The sequence below is a fragment of the Parambassis ranga genome, chromosome 2, assembly GCF_900634625.1.
Source record: "Parambassis ranga chromosome 2, fParRan2.1, whole genome shotgun sequence".
NCBI lineage: Eukaryota > Metazoa > Chordata > Actinopteri > Ambassidae > Parambassis > Parambassis ranga.
Genome location: NC_041023.1, coordinates 44034330 through 44052983, shown reverse-complemented (window position 1 = coordinate 44052983; position 18654 = coordinate 44034330). Strand labels below are relative to the sequence as shown.

The window sequence follows — 18654 nt, the reverse complement described above, 5'->3', positions numbered from 1 at the left end:
TCTTAACATTGCTCTGGATCTTCACTGCCTCTTTAGCGACCCCTGTAAGGTCCGGGGGCCTCAGTTTGGACACCCGAGGTCCACAAAGGGGGAGGTGGGAGGTGTTAGATCAGTTATTTTGACGCCCGAGCTCGCTCATCGAGGCCTGGCTTGCAAGCGGAAAAGTTGCGGACCTGGTGGGTTCTGCTGGAAATATGTGACATCCGCCGCGGTGTCTCAGCCCGTGATCGTGGATTTTTTTTTTTTGGGGGGGGGGGGATGATGCGTGTGGAGCAGCGGAAACGGGGAGGCGGATGTGAAGTGCTGCAGCCAAATAAATAAGACATGAACGCGTCTTTTTTTTTTTCAGCCAGCCTGACCTAACGGCGGAGCGGAGAGGAGCCTGAAGCCCGAGCGGAGAGGTGCGGAGAGGCTCCGTGTTTGTTCCACAGCACCGGAAGGCGGCGGGGGCTGCGCCCGGGCGCTGGAGCCGCGGATACCCGCCGGGAAGCCGATGAAGGCTCGGCAGTGTTCGAGCCGCGTGGAGGTCCGTCATCCGTGATTGAGCGACTGGTTGGAGCTTTTTTTTTTAGCCGTGAAGTGGGTGTTGTAAACGGCCTGTGAGTGTCTGCAGCCAAGGTAAGCCACAAATAAAACAAACAACAACAACACAACATAATGGTGCTGGAGCGTCATGTGTTGATACCAGGAGAGGCTCACACACCTGCTCACACACTGTCAGAGCAGAATCTATTGTTTCCTCCTTACTGGGTGTTGTTGTGTGTGTTCAGATGAAAGTATTCTCAGGATCTGCCTTAGTGTGTGTGTGTGTCTTGGTAATAACATTCTAACAGGGAGCGTCACCGGTGCATTAAACCCATTTTGAGCTAATATGGAGCCGATATTTGATCCCAGTCTGCCTCCTGCTTCCTTCCAGTTAAAGGCCACATTCAGACACTGCTCCCAGTAAATGGGTCAGGTTTAAATGTGCATGAATTTTATAGTATTCATTGTGTATTCTGGCCCCTAGATGAACGACTTCCGGTTTTATATTGAAAGAAACGGAACTCAAACGGAAGTGACGTCTGCGCGTTGCCTCAGTAGTGCTAACTTGCCTGCTAACTGCTTGCTAGCTTACAGGAGTAGCAAAAACTTCCCGATCAGACTTATAATCAGCATCTGAGTCAATGTCAGTGAATTGTTTGCTAAAAAAATAACCTTTATGCTAAAGCTACCAAGCTAACAGTGCAGGATTAAACCTGTGTGGCTAGCAGGCTAAGTTCGAGTCGCTTTTGCGCTAATGTTGTCAGTTTGACAAGATAAGATAGTTGGCTAGCTTTCATTTTTATTAATGTGATCAGTAAGTTATTATTATTTACATTTTATACATCAGTCAATAATTTAAAAGACTACAGATCAGTCCCAGAGGTTTAGGTGAATTAAAGAGGTATTTGGTCCAATCAGCGCCTTTGTCAGGCTGTGTACCGGAAGCAGCAGTGTCAACAACAGGTCAGACTGCTTTTAGTTTGTTGTTTATGCTTTATTTAGTCCGTGTATTGTGTGTGTGGTGGTCCGCTTGTCTCAGTTGGACCTCTGAAGCTGGCACAGAGGAATGTGATGGGTGTGTGATGGGGACAGGAAGCCATCGCCTCTGACAGGCCCGCCTCATTGTTCTCCAATCACGCCTCAGCTATTTCAGGATTCTGTGTGTGTGTGTGTGTTGTGGCAGTCCTGTCTAAGAAGGCTGTTTTTACTCCACCAGTAATTTTAGATGTCGACGTCGGGCCCTTTAAATAGCAGCCCTGTTTTGCTGTGTACCACCACGGAGTGGTATCTGGGCAAATAGGCCACATTTTCTGGACTTTCTGCAGCGACTGTGTCTCACGTCTGTGATCTATTCAGGCCGATATGTTGACTGCTTTGTTTTTCTTTTTTGTATAAAGTCTGCTTCATGCTGCTCTTATGCATAATTAAGTGCTCTCTGTGCCTGCCCCACATACAAAGACAGCAGCAGTATGAAGCACTCCTCCATTTCTACAGGAAACACTTGTGAATGTGCCTTTTGATCATCACATCAGATACACTGTGTTGATGTGTGTGTTGGTGTCAGCTCCTGGTTTCTGTGTGTATCTAGTCTCTGCTGTGGAGGAAAGTGCACACTGCAGCTCTGTGCAGATGCTCGTGGACAAACAGGCGATCCAAGTGAAGTGATGTTCCCCTTTTTTTTTTTGATGATGCCTTTGCGTGTAATGTGAGCTGCTCGGATGTAAAACCCTGGATGAGGTCAAAGGTCATCTTACAGCTGTATGTATGAGGTTGGGGGAGAGAGAGGGGCGAGTGGAATGCAGAGGTGTTTTCACAGGGCGGCTAATAATAGCTCTGAGCGTGGATGTCACTCTGAATGGTGGGCGGGTGATTGAGTCCCTGCTAATGGAGGAGGGGGGGGGGGGTGTCTCCAACTGATGTCCTTGAAGAAAACAAAGGAGTGTAGTTATATGTGGTACCTGAATGCACCATGAGGTACAGCAGCTGTTTGTTGAGACTAAGTCACAGCTTGGCTGCACAAACTAGCAGTGAGGCTAATGCTAAAGCAGCAAGGTTGTGTGTTAATTGTATTAAAAATGTCACGTTTAATAATGCTAACGCCTGTCTTTATGTATATTGATCACAGAGGAAACGTCTAATTTGCATCTGATCCTCAGAATAATTCAGATTAGTTGAAAGTCTTTGGACAGCTGGATGAAAATGTCGCTGCAGATGCAGATTGAAGCTGTGTGTCAAAGCCACAGATTAGAGACAGCATTCTGTCAACATCCAATCCCACCCGCCCCATTCTCTGCTTTAATCTGGCTGCTGGATCAAGGACTCTTACCTCCCTGAGTGCTACACATATGTGTGTGTTTGTGTGTGATACACACCTGCTTAACTGCATAATGAAGAAGAAGAAAAAGAACAAGAATCTGACTAAACTGGTGTAGCTAAGACATCATTTGTGGTTCATTATCTCTCGCCATGGTAACCAAAGCGTGTGTGTGTGTGTGTGTGTCCTTGGTTGTGTGTGTGTGTGAGTTTTAAAAAAGGTCAGCAGGATCTGGTTTTATTTCTTTTCCATTCCGGAAGAAGAAGGGGTGACGTTGAGGTCTTGTTTTGTGCAGTGACTCACTGCAGCTGACGTGCAAACAGTCTTATTGATTTACCTTGTGATGGTCCTTGAATGCATCATGTGCAAAATTCACCAAATAACCCTGCTCTGTAAGATCATATTTGAACATCACCCAGCTCCCTGTGACTCACCTTACTCTCTCTCTCTCTTGCCTATAGGTCTCCACCCTCCCTCCACCCCTCTCCTTCATGTGGATCAAAGGATCCCTCCTCCTCCTCCTCGGACAGACGAGCAGAAGGATCCCCGGATTGCTTTTCTTCATCTTTCCTGCCTCCATCTTGTTCTCATTTCATAATGGGAGTACACACACTTTACTGGCCTCGAGTCAGATGTCACTGAATGACCAGCAGCTGGTGCCTTGCCCAAAGGAATGTCAGCAGGGCTGCAGAATGTTTGAGGACAGAATAATCTGGTCTGTTTGGTAGAACTTTGGTAGAACCACGGACATCTTTACTTTTTGTTCTTCATCTCGCTCTTTCCGGACTTGTTTTTGTTTTTTTGACCCGCCTCCTTCACTTCCACCATTCGCCCCTCTCTTGCAACCGCCGTCCTCCCCCCTCGCCCCCGCCCCCAGTCGTCCTCTCCCTCCTCATCCCCTCATCATCATCATCACCATCATCATCATCATCACCACCACCACCATCATCCTCATCCTCAATCCCACCACCATCATCACGTCCCGCAGCTCTCCTCCTCTCCTCCCCGCTTCTCACCCCCTCTCTTCCCCACCACCTCTGCGTCGGCTGTCACCATGGCGACAGCTGCCACCGCATCCTCTTCTTCGTCCCCGTCATCGTCGCCTAATGGCAGCGCCCGGGAGCACCTGCTGGCAGTGCGTCGTCGCACCCCGCACACCCGTCCGTACACGATCGGGCCAGACAACCTGCGCAGCCTGTCCGCGCAGGGGGCGGTCGGAGGCTCCGCCTCTGCGTCCTGCTCCTCCTCCACCACCATGCCCACAGAGAACCAACCAGAAGCAGCACCGGTGGGGCTCCAGCGGGCCAACAGCGACACGGACCTGGTGACCTCAGAGAGCCGCTCATCGCTGACAGCGTCCACGTACCAACTGACTCTGGGACAGGGCCACCTGGTCATCTCCTGGGACATCAAAGAGGAGGTGGACGCCACGGACTGGATCGGCCTGTACCACATAGGTGAGGACTGAAACTCACCTGCTGGAAAATCAAAACTCTGGTTGTCCAGAAAAGTAGAGCATGTTGCAGGGTTGCGTGCGGGGGATTATCTGTGACAGGGGATTAGGACTGCAGGGAAAAAAAGTGAATCCTGAAACTTAGTGAGAATTCTGGCTCTCTGTCCTACATTAGTTTCTGGTTTTGAAAGCAGGGCTGTGATGCTGACTTCCCTGTTGTCCTCCCTGCAGCAGAAGAGGTTATGGTAACTGGTCTCCTCAAGGTTGGAGCATGACATCAGCCCCACTGCCGCTGCATTATCTACCTAATGGATTGTGTGTGTGTGAGATAGGGATGGTGAGACAAAGGGAGACGAGCATCCTGATGAAAAGTGATGCTGAGTCAGTGAAGAACGCTTCTTCTCATATTACACTCATCACTGTAATCCAGGCGTCTGAACCCCCAACCTGCTGCCAGTGGTCCTTGAATGCACCTTGTGCACCAAAATCTTTATCAAAGCAACATGTAACTCTTGAATATTTTACAAAAGTAAAGTATTTTCTAACTTATGCTAGCGACTCACACTGGATCAGCAGTCACATGGCGTTTTGTTCTCGCCTGCAGTTCACAGGTTCAGGTGTGAAAGAGCAGCATTCGGTGAAAAACAGGAGCTCAGCATGCAGGTTACTGATACTGTGAGAGAGTGATGGTGCCTGTAAACACTCCTGTAACTGAGAGGGAGGGAGTGGGTGAGGGGGGTTGACTGGCACAAACATGGAGGGTTTCTCTGCTGCTTCTCCCCAGTGGTGTGGCCTGACTCCAGTCGGAGGTTGGTTTGTCTGTTGGTGTGGTGGAGGAGTGTGTGAGGTTTGGATGGCTGCAGGGTTTTCAGGTCAGATGTGTGTGTGTGTGTGAGGAATCCCTGCTGCCTCTGACAGAAGCTCACAGTAATTTGCTGTGACAGAGGCCGCCTGCTGGATTGTGTGTGTGGCTGACAGACATCGGCATTGATCCATTAGGACGCAGGCCATTTGTCATCCTTTTACACATAAGGTGCACATAAATGTTTGATGGCACACACAGGATGTGATTGATGAGCAGGGGACCGGAGGTCCCTCAGGAACCTCCACAGAGCAGCACGCAGCAACAGAACGAGACCTCAGACTTCAGATTGTCAATGAATGCACCGTGTGGGATGTACAGTTCCACTGGAAAATATAACCAAATGTTTCATTTAGAGCAGGGGAAGGAACTCATTCATGAAGATGTGAGTTTTTGTGTGTCTGCAGATGAAACATGTGTCGCCAACGTCTGGGACTCCAAGAACCGCGGTGTGAACGGGACCCAGAGTGGACAGATTGTGTGGAAACTGGAAGTGGGGCCGTACTTCATGGAGTGTGAGTGGAATGCACAGCTTCCTGTGTTTTCTATGCAGTCATGTGCTTTTATTAGTATAGACACATTTTTGTTAATCGTGTGTGTGTGTGTGTCTCCACAGCAGAGACAAAGGTCTGCTTTAAATACTATCACGGTGTAAGTGGAGCATTAAGAGCAACGACACCTTGTATCACTGTCAAGAACCCTGGAGTACCGGTATGTGTGTGTGTGCTTGTTTCTCTCAGTTGGAGTCAGTCAGTTAGAAGCGAGTTTACTTTTTTCCCAGGCGAGCAGTGAAGGCCTCGTGGAGGATCCGTCGAGGAACGAGCACTGTCGGAAACTGGTCAGCTTCACCCTGTCGGGTGAGTTTGGCACGATTGTGTTTGATTTCTGTTAATAAATCATAAAAAAATAAAACACTCACACAGGTTTTTTGTGTGTGTCAGACATCCGGGCCGCGGGCCTGAAGAAGGGCATGTTCTTTAACCCTGACCCCTACCTGAAGATGTCCATCCAACCCGGGAAGAGGAGTGGACTCCCCAAGTTCACCCACCACGGCCAGGAGAGGCGCTCCTCCATCATAGCCAACACCACCAACCCTGTGTGGCACGGGGAGGTCAGCACACACACACACACACACAGCTAAGACAGGGGCATCCGTGTCTGATCACTATGCTCTTTTTTAGAAATACATCTTCGTGGCTCTGATGACGGACGTGCTGGAGATCGAGGTGAAGGATAAGTTTGCAAAGAGTCGGCCAATCATCAAGCGTTTCCTGGGTCAGCTGATCATCCCTGTGCAGAGACTCCTGGAGGGACCAACAGCAGAGTGAGTCCACCCCTGTAGTGAGGTGTTTTGGGGGTTTAGAGGGTTAATAAGGGACATCTGACACATTCAATACTAATCAATACATCCGAATCAGCTCATTGTTCAGGCATTGATTAGACATCGATGTACAGCTGAGGGGACCATGTTCTACACTGATCCATGAGGAACTGCACGTGAACTCTCCTCTGTGTGTGTGTGTTCTGTCCTTATTCAGTGATCAGCCTGTCAGCTACAGTCTGTGCCGCCGCCTGCCTACAGACCACGTGAGCGGGCAGCTTCTCTTCAGAGTGGACATCACCTCCACCGGACAGGAAGGTGTGTGTGTGTGTGTGTGTGTGTTCAGAGTCTGGTTTGTGTTGCTAGTTTTGTCGATCAGTATGAGTTTGATGATGATGATGATGAGTCTTCCACTTCGTCAGAAGCCGCCACTGATGCGGTGGGAACCATGTTGAGTGGCGTGGTAAATGGCGACCCTGGCAGTCCCTCTGATGATGAAGACCTCCCTCACCCCTCCTCATCGTCCCGTGTCACATGTGGACTCTCTCCCACGGGCTCCGACGAGGGCTCCTTGTTTGTTAACGGTGCTTGTTACTATGGTGACGACAGCGTGTGGCGGGAGCAGACAGGGGAGGAGGACCTGCTTCCTGTGGCTCTGGGCGGCCACACCCACCGGCAGGAGTCGCTCAACGACTACCTGGATGCGATAGAACCTCCCAGGAGCCCCGGGGAGCGACCCCCGACGGCCCCTTCGCCAAAGCTGCGCTCCAGTTTCCCAACGGACACGAGGCTCAGCGCCATGCTGCACATCGACTCTGATGAGGACGAGGAGACAGCGGGACACCAATCACAGGAGGCAAAGACTCAGCAGAGCAGAGACACAGCGAGGACGGCAGCGGAGCCTGGGACACAGCAGGCGGAGGCGGGGGCCTCAGCGGAGGCGTGTCCCTCCGCTGGTACTCAGACCGGTGAAGGTGAATCAGGAGGTGCATCAGCTGATGCTGCACAGGTTGCCACAGAAACCTCTACAGCTTCTGATTCATCTCAGGCATCAGCAGCTGTGGTACCAGTAGAGAAGTGCACCTGCCAGGAGCAGAGCAGCGGGGCGGTGGCGATCCAGGAGGCGTCCTGTAGTCCTTCACTGGGTCCTCTTTCACCCATCCAGGTGAGCATCAGTGCTTTTATAACCAAAGAACCAAACATGAGAGCTCAGTGTCTTCCTCCCGGTCAGGAGGTGGATTCCAGGACAGAAGTGGCTCCAAAGGCGGAGGAGGAAGGAGCAGAGTCGTCGAGCAGTGAAGCTGCTGCCCCTGTGGGAGCAGCGGCTGAACCAGGAGGAGCAGCAGCGTCTTCTGAAGCTGGTAGGTGACGTCCACAGACTGTAAACCGGACCGACCTGCTGTGTCTGAAGAACTGTGTCCTTGTGAATATCAGGGACACAAGCTGAGGGGCGGGACCAGCTGGAGGAGCAAGAGGAGAAGGGTGGTGAGGTGTGGAGGAGGCGGTCCATGCAGGCGGCCAGAGGCGCTGCCCAGAATCAAGAGGCGGGCGGCTCCAGAGAAGGCATGACATCGGAGGGAGAGGCAGGTGAGATGATGCTTCTTTTTTTTGTCTTAAAACCATGTCAGCGTTTGTGTGTTTGTGCCACATTTTCAGTGTGTGTGTGTGTTTACACAGGTGCCGCAGCACAGGTCAGCCCGCACCCGTCTGTTCGCTCCCTGCCGTCTGTGCGCCATGACGCCAGCCGCTACCAGAGAGTGGACGAGCCGCTGCCGCCCAGTGAGTGTGCGACACATGGAAGAGAGACAGAAAGAAAATGAATGCTGTATTAAAAGTGTGTGTGTGTGTGTGTGACTCAGACTGGGAGGCTCGCATTGACAGCCACAGTCGGATCTTCTATGTGGATCACGTGAACAGAACGACCACATGGCAGCGGCCCACGGCTCCCCCCGCCCCCCAGACGCTGCAGAGGTCCAACTCCATCCAGCAGATGGAGCAGCTAAACCGCAGGTCTGCACACACACACACACACACACAGTGTGAGGATCCTCTGGATATAAATACAATCCGGTAAATGTGTCCTGCTCTTTGTTCTCAGGTATCAGAGCATACGCAGGACGATAACCAATGACAGTAGACTGGAGGAGCAGCCAGCCAATGAGCTGCCAACAGATGAGACTGATATGCACCCGTCTTTCCAGGGTAACCCCCTCCTTCATCCTCCTCCTCCTCCTCCTCCTGCACTTTGTGCTGTTTGTGACGATGTCTGTGTGTTACAGAGCTGCGTAGGGACAACAGCGTGGCTCAGACCAGTTCCAGGTCTCGGCTCAGCCTGCTGCTTCAGTCCCCCAGCGCCAAGTTCCTCACCAGCCCCGACTTCTTCACTGTGCTGCATTCTAACCCTGTAAGGCTGCTGTGTGTGTCGGCGCTTTGAACATTTCTGTACTGAGAGACGTCTGCGTGTGTAACATGACATCATTTCCTGCTCCTGTCAGAGTGCCTACCGCATGTTCACCACCAACACGTGTCTGAAGCATATGATCAGTAAGGTCCGGCGGGACGCTCACCACTTTGAACGCTACCAGCACAACCGGGACCTGGTGGCCTTCCTCAACATGTTCGCTAACAAACAGCTGGAGCTGCCCAGAGGCTGGGAGATGAAGCACGACCACACCGGCAAGGTGGGGCCCCCTCCCTCCCAATGTGACTCCTGTTGTCTGCAGGGCGTGCTGCGTGTGACGTCGTGTGTGTGTGTGTGTGTGTGTTTGTGCTCCTACGCAGCCTTTCTTTGTGGATCATAACTGCCGTGCCACCACCTTCATCGACCCCCGGCTGCCTCTGCAGAGCTGCCGTCCCCCGAGCCTCCTGACACACCGCCAACACCTGACCCGCCAGCGCAGCCACAGCGCCGGAGAGGTCAGCCCACGGCGACTGGTGAGGCTCATACACTGACACACACACACACACACTGTGTGTCCTGACTGACAGTTCACAGTCAAAACCCTCCTCCTCCTGTGTCTGCAGGCGGGTGAAGCCGGTCCTCCTGTCCTGCCACGACCTTCCAGCACCTTCACCTCTGCCAACAGGGGGCAGTGCCAAGATGTTGTGCCAGTGGGTGAGTACATGCTGACACACACACACTCTCCTCAGGGACTATTGATGCTAACCTGCAGCTTTTCTGCCCTCTCCAGCTTACAATGACAAGATTGTGGCATTTCTTCGACAACCAAACATCTTTGAGATTTTGCAGGAGAGGCAACCTGAGGTCAGCCGGAACCAAGCACTCAGGTACACACACACACACCAACACGCACTTCTTCTTCTCTACTGTTGTGGACATGAGATCCTGTTGGAGTGTTTCAGTCCCTACAAACGTGTTGCTGTGACAACAGGGACAAGGTGCAGCTCATCCGCACAGATGGAGTGTCAGGATTGGCCCGGCTGTCAGGAGATGCTGATCTGGTCATGCTGCTGAGGTGAGACATCCGTCCATCTCTGTCTGTGTCCATCCTCTCTCGTATAGATAAGACTGTCTTTGTCTCTGCGTCCCCTGCAGTCTGTTTGAAGACGAGGTGATGTCCTACGTGCCTCCTCACGCCTTACTCCACCCCAGCTACTGCCAGTCACCTCGGGGCTCACCCGTCTCCTCGCCGCAGAACTCACCTGGTAGGTCACAACACTTTGGTAATTCATGTTCAGACTTGTACACATGGAACAGGCACAGTAAAACCAGCCGTACGTCTCTGTCTGCAGGAACTCAGAGGGCCAACGCCAGAGCGCCGGCCCCCTACAAGAGAGACTTTGAGGCCAAACTGCGCAACTTCTACAGGAAGCTGGAGACCAAAGGCTACGGCCAAGGCCCGGGGAAGCTAAAGCAAGTGGACTCCCTGCTGACGTTGCTTCCCCGTCTTCGTGTTAACACGGTTCTGGCTGTTATGTGGTTTGTTTGTGTGTCTCAGATTGATCGTCCGTCGCGACCACCTCCTGGAAGACGCCTTCAACCAGATCATGTGCTACTCCCGCAAAGACCTGCAGCGCAGCAAGCTTTACGTCAGCTTTGTTGGGGAGGAGGGGTGAGAGAGGGGGCGAGGGAAGGGATGCATGAAGATGTATGATGTCAGAGTGTTAAATGTGTGTGTGTGTGTGTTGCAGGTTGGACTACAGCGGGCCCTCCAGAGAGTTTTTTTTCTTGGTTTCCAGAGAACTCTTCAACCCTTATTATGGTCTGTTTGAATACTCTGCCAACGACACCTACACCGTGCAGATCAGCCCCATGTCTGCCTTTGTAGACAATCACCATGAATGGTGAGTTTTATGACACACACACACAGACACGGTTCAGATGTGTAAAGTCTTACGTTTGTGTTCAGGTTCCGGTTCAGTGGTCGCATTCTGGGTCTGGCTCTGATCCACCAGTACCTGCTGGATGCCTTCTTCACCAGACCCTTCTACAAAGGCCTGCTGCGCATGTATGTTTACCCACGATGCACTGCACGCTTATGGTTCTGTGCACATACTGAGTCTTGTTTCCTGCCGTGCAGTCCGTGTGACCTGAGCGACCTGGAGTATCTGGATGAGGAGTTCCACCAGTCTCTGCAGTGGATGAAGGACAACGACATAGAAGACATGCTGGACCTCACCTTCACTGTCAATGAGGAAGTCTTTGGGCAGGTCTGACTCTGTGTGTGTGTGTGTGCAGGGTTCATTGTTCCCATGTTTCAGACCCTTCAGCCTTCATTTTGTGTGTGTCTGCAGATAACAGAGAGGGAGCTGAAGCCGGGTGGAGCCAACATCCCCGTCTCAGAGAAGAACAAGAAGGAGTACATTGAGCGGATGGTGAAGTGGAGGATAGAAAGAGGGGTGGTGCAGCAGACTGAGAGTCTGGTCCGAGGTTTTTGTGAGGTGCTGGTCCTGAGAGAGTGAAGCACGAGTGTTTCCATCTGTACAGAGACAGACTTTATAGCACAGGTAATGTGTGTTTTTCCAGGTGGTGGATGCTCGGTTGGTGTCTGTGTTTGACGCCAGGGAGCTGGAGCTGGTGATCGCCGGCACAGCAGAGATCGATTTATCAGACTGGAGGAACAACACAGAGTACAGAGGAGGTAGCACAGCGCGGTGATGAGGTTTGATCCTGCAAAACGGTGTCATTACACATCGTGTGTGTGTGTGTGTGTGTGTGTGTTTAGGTTACCATGACAACCACATTGTCATCCGGTGGTTCTGGGCGGCTGTGGAGAGGTTCAACAATGAGCAGAGGCTGCGGCTCCTGCAAGTATGGACTGTTTGCGTCAGAGAGACTCTGATCCATTATCTGATTGATTCGATTTACTAATTGCTCTGATTGGTCAGTTTGTGACAGGCACGTCCAGCATCCCCTACGAGGGCTTCGCATCTCTGCGAGGAAGCAACGGGCCGCGCCGGTTCTGTGTGGAGAAGTGGGGGAAAATCACTTCGCTGCCTCGGTAAACGGGACGGAGATGTGCTTCTGTTTATGTCCATGATGATGATGATGATGATGATATTAATAATAAGCAAACATGACAAGTTAAACATAGACCTGGACCTGGTCTACCATGCTACATGGCAGGAGAGCTGACTGTGCTGTGGAGCAGATGACTCACATGTTGTGTAACGGGGGGTTTTTGTGTGTTCCTGCAGAGCTCACACCTGTTTCAACCGGCTGGACCTGCCCCCGTACCCGTCTTTCTCCATGCTGTATGAGAAGATGCTGACTGCTGTGGAGGAGACAAGCACCTTCGGGCTGGAGTGATGCTCGTCCGCCTGTCTGCAGCTACACTTCATCTGTTCATCTGACAGAAGAAGGATGGCAGAAAGTGGACTTCCTGATTTTTTTAGCTGGATTTAGAGGGACCAGTGGGGTGGGGGGGTGGGAGGGTGATGTCCTGTGTACAGACACCTGCACATTTTTTTGCACCTGCTTAGTAATGCACGCATTCACCTGTGTGTGATGTGACAGTTTGAAACCCGCACTGCCTTTGGGACCATGATCAGAACCGCCAGGACGGGACCAATCAGACAGAAGCAGCCACTGCCTTCAGCTGTGTTTGGATGGAGCTCAGAGGAGCTGTGAGCCTCTTCCTCTCTGTGGCCTGATGTAACCACTGCTCTGCTTCGTTTTTCTTCTGGAGACCTTTAAGGTTTTGTGTGTTTTGTGGGATTTTTCAGAGGACTGGACCCACAGCTCATTTTGCTATTGTTGTTACAGTATTTTCACCACGCGGCCGTGACGCGCTGGGATCTGAATGTAACTTTCTGATGGAGATTTTTCTACCCCGACGCTGAATAATTGGCTACAATCATGACAAGAAGTTCCAGTGTCCATTTCCTTTATATGGTCAAAGTCGGCTCTATTTTCTAAACTTTTGTCTACATTTCCTGTGTAAAAAAAAAAAAACTCCACGAATGATGAGTTTGTGCGACAGGCTGCCTCCTCTCTCCATGTTCATGTTTGCAGTACAGACGTCATGTCTGTGCTGGGTATTTATACGTCTCTCTGGATTTGCACTCGCACATCAGCTAGGTGAAAAGAATATGAGACATACTGGTATGATCATTTTATACATGTTTGGACATTAGAGTTCTTTGACACTAATGCAGCTACTGTTTATTTATTGGACCCACGGTGAACACACAGTAGGACTGTTCTTTATATTGTTAGACACCGTGATCATTTAATTTATTTTAATTTTCCTCCCATTCAGATCAAAGCTCTGAATTGACCTCTGCTCAGACACGGCACCCGGCAGGAATGTTCTCTGCTCTTTATAGGTAATATTGATAATATTGATCATCACATATACACATGCTGTCACTCCTAAATGAATGAATAAATGACCTTTTTTCACCTCTGCACTATGAATGTAAGCATGCCTTCAACCTGCAGGCCTCACTTTGTGTACACGTTGAAGGCCACTGATACAAAACACTGCTGAATTTCAACATATGATCATTTTGACTTTGCTTTATTGTAAAAAAAAAAAAAAAAAAATACAATAAAATAAAAGTATTTGCCCTCACTCTATGTACCAAAGTCTGCAGCCTGACCTGCTGCCACTCTCTGTACAGTCCACCTCACTTTTAAATATGAATGTTTGTCAGCACTCCTCCTCTGAAATAAAATGCCATCTCTCTACACGGGGCTGTTTTTGTTATTAATGGTTATGGTGTGCTGACAGTAATTGTATGGACTGATTCAACTGTCCTCAGAAATCAAGTGTATTATCATTATATAATGATAGTGTATATGAAGTGTATATCATTATATAATGATAATACACTTGATTTCAGAGTGTGTATATGAGTATACGAGTGTGTATATATAGAGATATCTCTCTCTCTCTATATATATATAGAGAGAGATATATAGATATATGTATATAGATATGTAGAGAGAGATAGATAGATAGATAGATAGATAGATAGATAGATAGATAGATAGATAGATAGATAGATAGATAGATGAAAAATTCCCTTCTCACCCCTTCCTGGGTGGTGTGTGTGTCTTCCTCAATCTCGTGTCCTCTACCAGAGGCGTGGGAGTTTGAGGGTTCTTCATAGTATCTTAGCTGTTCCTAGCCCTGCGCTGTTCTGGACTGAGAGTTCTGACGTTGTTCCTGGGATCTGTTGGAGCCACTCTCCAAGTTTGGGGGTCACAGCCCCGAGGGTTCCAATTACAACGGGGACCACTGTTACCTTCACCTTCCACATCTTTTCTAGCTCTTCTTTAAGCCCTTGGTATTTCTCCAGTTTCTTATGTTCCTTCTTCCGTATGTTGCCATCACTTGGGATTTGCTACATCTACTACTACGGCTTTCCTCTGCTGTTTGTCCACTACTACTAGTGGTCCGGTTGGTTAGCCATCACCATTTTGTCGGTCTGTATCTGGAAGTCCCACAGGATCTTAGCTTGGTCATTCTCAATCACTTTTGGAGGTGTGTCCCATCTTGACCTTGGGACAGATGTTCCTGTACACTATGCCTGCCACTGCTAGCATCTTACACCCTGCTGTTATGTGCTGGATTGTCTCAGGGGCGTCTTTGCACAGTCTGCATCTGGGGTCATGTCTGGTGTGGTAGATCCTAGCCTCTATCGTGCTCGATGTCAGCCACTTCCTGTATCTGTCGGTGGTACATTCCGTGGAGGGGCTTGTCCTGCCATGATGGTTCTTGCTCCTCTTCCTCTGTGTCGGGCTTTTGTTGCCTGAGGTATTCACTAAGTATTCTATCGCTTGGGGCCATCTTCCTGATGTACTTCTGGATTTTTGCTGTTTCATCTTGGATGGTGGCTCTGATGCTCACCAGCCCCCGGCCTCCTTCCTTCCTCTTAGTGTACAGCCTCAGGATGCTGGACTTAGGGTGAAGGCCTCCATGCATTGTGAAGAGCTTCCTGAGTCTTGACAACCTTCCCTCTCTTTGTTATCATTCGACCACACTTGTCCAGTCCGAATGACATTCCAATGTCGTTGCTGTATATCCTGGTGGAATGGGTCAGTGAGTCGATGTCTCGCTCACTCTTGGCATACAGCTTGATGTCATCCATGTACAGGAGGTGGCTAATGGTTGCTCCATTTCATAGGTAACCAAGGCCAGTCTTGGTGATGAACTGGCTGAGGGGGTTCAGGCCTATGCAGAACAGCAGCGGGGACAGAGCATCTCCTTGGTAGATGCTGCACTTGATGGAGACTTGTACAATTGGCTTGAGGTTGGCCACTATGGTTGTTTTCCACAGCCCCATTGAGTTGAGTTGAGGCAGTGCACAGGTTGGTCTGTCTGGTCTTACAGTCCCGAGTGACTGCTTTATCCACCAGTAGTTGATGTTTTGCTCCCCTGGTGTCCTTACCTATTGCTTTCTGGGCCCTGCTCATGTATTGAACCATGTGCTTACTCATCTTAGCCTTTGATGCCTGACAGGAGCTTCCATGTTGTGCAGAGGCAGGTTATTGGCCGGTAGTTGGATGGGACTGCTGCCTTTTGGGGGGTCCTTCAGGATCAGGACTGTCCTGCCTTAAGTTGGCCACTCTGAGTGAGTCCCATCTACTAGCAACTGGTTTATATGGGCTGCAAGGTGCTCATGGAGGCCAGTTAGCTTCTTCAGCCAGTAGGTGTGGATCATGTCAGGCCCTGGTGCTGTCCAGTTCTTTATGCTTGAAACCCTCTCTCGGATATCTGCTGTTGTAATGGTTACTGGTTCCTGTTCAGGGAGGTTGTGGTGGTCTGCTTTCAGGTCTGCTAGCCACTGGGCATTGGTGTTATGTGATTCCTCTCTTCCATATATTCTTTCAGTATTGTTCAGTCTCTAGCCTTGATGGTTCCACTGTTGTTTAGCAGTCTCCAGGGCTTCTTTTATGAACAGTCTGCTGAATTCCTTACCTGATTACATTCCCCTTCTCTGTAGTAGAAGGACACTGGTCCTTGATGTGTTGTATTTTGTGGCCAAGCATCTCAAGGATCACTGTTGCTGTGGTGTACATTAGCTTGTTGGTCTCAGTGATGGTCACAGTAGGGATTGTTTGTAGTAGTTTGTAGTCTGCATTCACATCCTCTAGTAGACTTTCAGAGAGTACTTCACTCTCACAGGTTCCAGGTGTCCATCTTGTCCATGATCTTCTCTCTCAGGTCAGTTGCTGTGTTGAGCAGGTGGGGGCTTACTATTCGGGCTCGGTACTCAATCTCGGGTGAAGATGTTGTTGTTGTTTCCCCCTTGACCTTGTGTCCTGGCTCCCCCTTGCCGTAGCATTTGTGTTGTATTTCATCAATCTCTAGTTGTGATAGCAGTTGTCGTTTGCGGCTGTACACTGAGCCACTAGATGTTTTGGCTGTAGTGTAGATGGTGGGTTTCGAAGTTTCCATAGGTCCCACATCCGCTTCATGTAGACCCCTAATGCTGGGGTTACTCACTGTACTGTACTGTTACTGTAGTAGCATTCCAACAGTTCCCTGTTGTCATCTCTCATCCAAGAGTGTCTCGTTCTTGTTCCATTGTTCCATAAGCCCATTTCTTATCAGGTTGCCCTGGTCCTCTAACATCTGACGCGGACCTTGGTGACCCGGGCTACTACCGGGTAGGCGGTAGTACTACTACTACTACTACTAGTACTGTTAGTAGCATGTGGACCTTGCCCAATGTCCACACTGGTATACCACTGAGCTATATATGTATATTTAGATATATATAGATATTTATACACACATTATATATATATAAGTATATACACATTATACATACAAACACATGTATATACACACACACTTGTGTATACACTCATATATATATGTATAGATTATATAATGATAATACACCTGATTTCTGAGATACATATATCTACGGTATATATATATATATATATACCGTATATATATATATAAACACCAGCAGTGTTTTGTATCAGATATATATATATATATATATATATCTGATACATGTTACATGTTACATGTTAATATGTTGAATGTTACATGTTAATATGTTGAAATTCAGCAGTGTTTTGTATCATATATATATATATATATCTGATACAAAACACTGCTGAATTTCAACATATTAACATTTTGACTTTGCTTTATTGTAAAAAAATACAATAAAATAAAGACAGACAGACAGACAGACAGATAGATAGATAGATAGATAGATAGATAGATAGATAGATAGATAGATAGATAGATAGATAGATAGATAGATAGATAGATAGATAGATAGATAGATAGATAGATAGATAGATAGATTGATTTGTGGAGATCTGTGTTTTCAGCCATCAGACATCAGAGTTCTCCTCCGCCAGGTTGAGACCTGTCTTCCCTGGACAGCCTGGTTGGCATGCTCCAGTTCACCATGCAGAGTGATTACTGCATGACTCAGGATCATGATGTCTGCGTCCCTCTTTGACAGTGTGTCCGCCAGGTCGTATCTGTCCTCCGACAGCTCGAGGATCTTAGTGTCTCTTTCCTGGACATCCTCCTTGACCTCCTCCAGTTCCTCATCCAGAGCGGATAATTCTTCTAACAGACTGATGATCTTTTCTTCACTTTCCTGCACAGCCTGCATGGCATCCTGCAGCTTTTTAAACAGACTGTATGCATCATTTGTCAGACTGATGATGTTTTCTTCCTTCTCTGACAGTTTGTTCTGCAGGTCTTCTATGTCGTTTTCAAGTTTCTCTCTTTCCCCTTTCAGGGAAGACTTCTCCTCCTCCAGGTTGAAGATCCGCGTGTCTCTTTCCAGGACAGCCTGGATGGCCAGCTTCAGGTCATCTAGCAGATCATCATTTGTCAGACTGATGATGTCTTCTTCCTTCTCTAACAGTGTTGGTTTCTGCATATCTTTTATATGCCTTGTAGGTTTCTCTCTTTCGTTCTTTCTCGCCTCATGTCCTTTCTTTTCCCATTTCTCTCTTTCTTTGCACTCCTTGTTTTTCCGTTTCTCCCTCTCCTCAGAAAAGGGAGAGCAGGACAAAGAAGAAAAGAAAGAATGTTCCTTCTTTTCTTTTTTTTCTTCTTTCTGCAGCTTCTTTTCTGCCTCTTTTTGCTCCGTCTCGGACATCTGAGGCTCGCTGAGCATATTAGTCTGCTTCTTCTTTCCTGAGTGGCCATGCTGAATTCCAATTTTACAGATCGGATCATCACACACCTTCGTCTGCACATACATCTGCAGAGCTTTGTAGGCCCGCAGCTCTTCCACAGTTTCTCTGAGGTGCTGATTTTCATCGGTGACCTCTGTGAGCTGTTTCAGAATGTCCTCCTTTGATGGTCCTGACTGGTGCAGCAGACCAGTCCTGAGTCTCTGCACAATCCTGCTCCACTTCCAGTTCTCCATTTGTTTCTTTGTTAGTGTAGCCGATGAGCCCAAATACAAAGTGTTTTATGACATCATATGATATGACATCAGTAGAGCCTTTGATGTCATTATTTAGCCCCGCCCCCTACGTGTACCACGTACACAAAAGCTTCTGTGGGAGCCTTTGATGTTATTTGCATAAGCTAGCATAGCCTCTAAACCAGAGCTGAGCTCTAAACTAGCCGACGTGTTAGCTTCTTAGCTTGGGCTAGCAAAGCGGAGGAGTAACGTTATTTATAATGGGTTACCGTGACAAAGTGATCAACGCAACATATTTAATGAACAGGAGAATTTTTATGTTTGTTTAGATTGTGGTGATCGAACGTCGA

At 49.0% G+C, this 18654-nt stretch overlaps 1 protein-coding gene across 4 annotated transcripts; it reads left to right on the top strand.

Moving 5' to 3' along the window:
• Positions 1–259: 259 nt before the first annotated feature.
• Positions 260–13610, top strand: hecw2b (HECT, C2 and WW domain containing E3 ubiquitin protein ligase 2b). 4 transcript variants are annotated; one of them, XM_028425732.1, is made up of 31 exons: positions 260–618; positions 3301–4296; positions 5562–5669; positions 5771–5865; positions 5936–6011; positions 6096–6265; positions 6336–6478; positions 6693–6793; positions 6901–7640; positions 7707–7836; positions 7910–8062; positions 8153–8254; positions 8335–8485; positions 8574–8677; positions 8755–8879; positions 8971–9156; positions 9257–9409; positions 9500–9590; positions 9667–9763; positions 9868–9951; positions 10032–10141; positions 10229–10349; positions 10435–10548; positions 10628–10780; positions 10846–10944; positions 11017–11146; positions 11231–11377; positions 11463–11577; positions 11662–11747; positions 11825–11937; positions 12134–13610. In XM_028425732.1, exons 2-31 carry the CDS (start codon positions 3894–3896, stop codon positions 12243–12245), a joined length of 4512 nt encoding a protein of 1503 aa, XP_028281533.1. In that variant the 5' UTR covers positions 260–618; positions 3301–3893; the 3' UTR covers positions 12246–13610. The 4 variants fall into 4 exon arrangements, with proteins under 4 accessions (XP_028281533.1, XP_028281525.1, XP_028281507.1 ...); XM_028425724.1 differs by having other exon boundaries at positions 6898–7640; positions 7710–7836; XM_028425706.1 differs by having other exon boundaries at positions 6898–7640.
• The last annotated feature ends 5044 nt before the right edge of the window (positions 13611–18654 follow it).

Coding starts and splice junctions, on each gene's coding strand:
- hecw2b (XM_028425706.1), top strand. CDS start 3,894: ATGGCGACAGCTGCCACCGCATCCTCTTCTTCGTCCCCGTCATCGTCG. Junction 8,486..8,573: donor ATGGAGCAGCTAAACCGCAG/GTCTGCACACAC, acceptor CTTTGTTCTCAG/GTATCAGAGCATACGCAGGA. Junction 9,952..10,031: donor GATCTGGTCATGCTGCTGAG/GTGAGACATCCG, acceptor CGTCCCCTGCAG/TCTGTTTGAAGACGAGGTGA.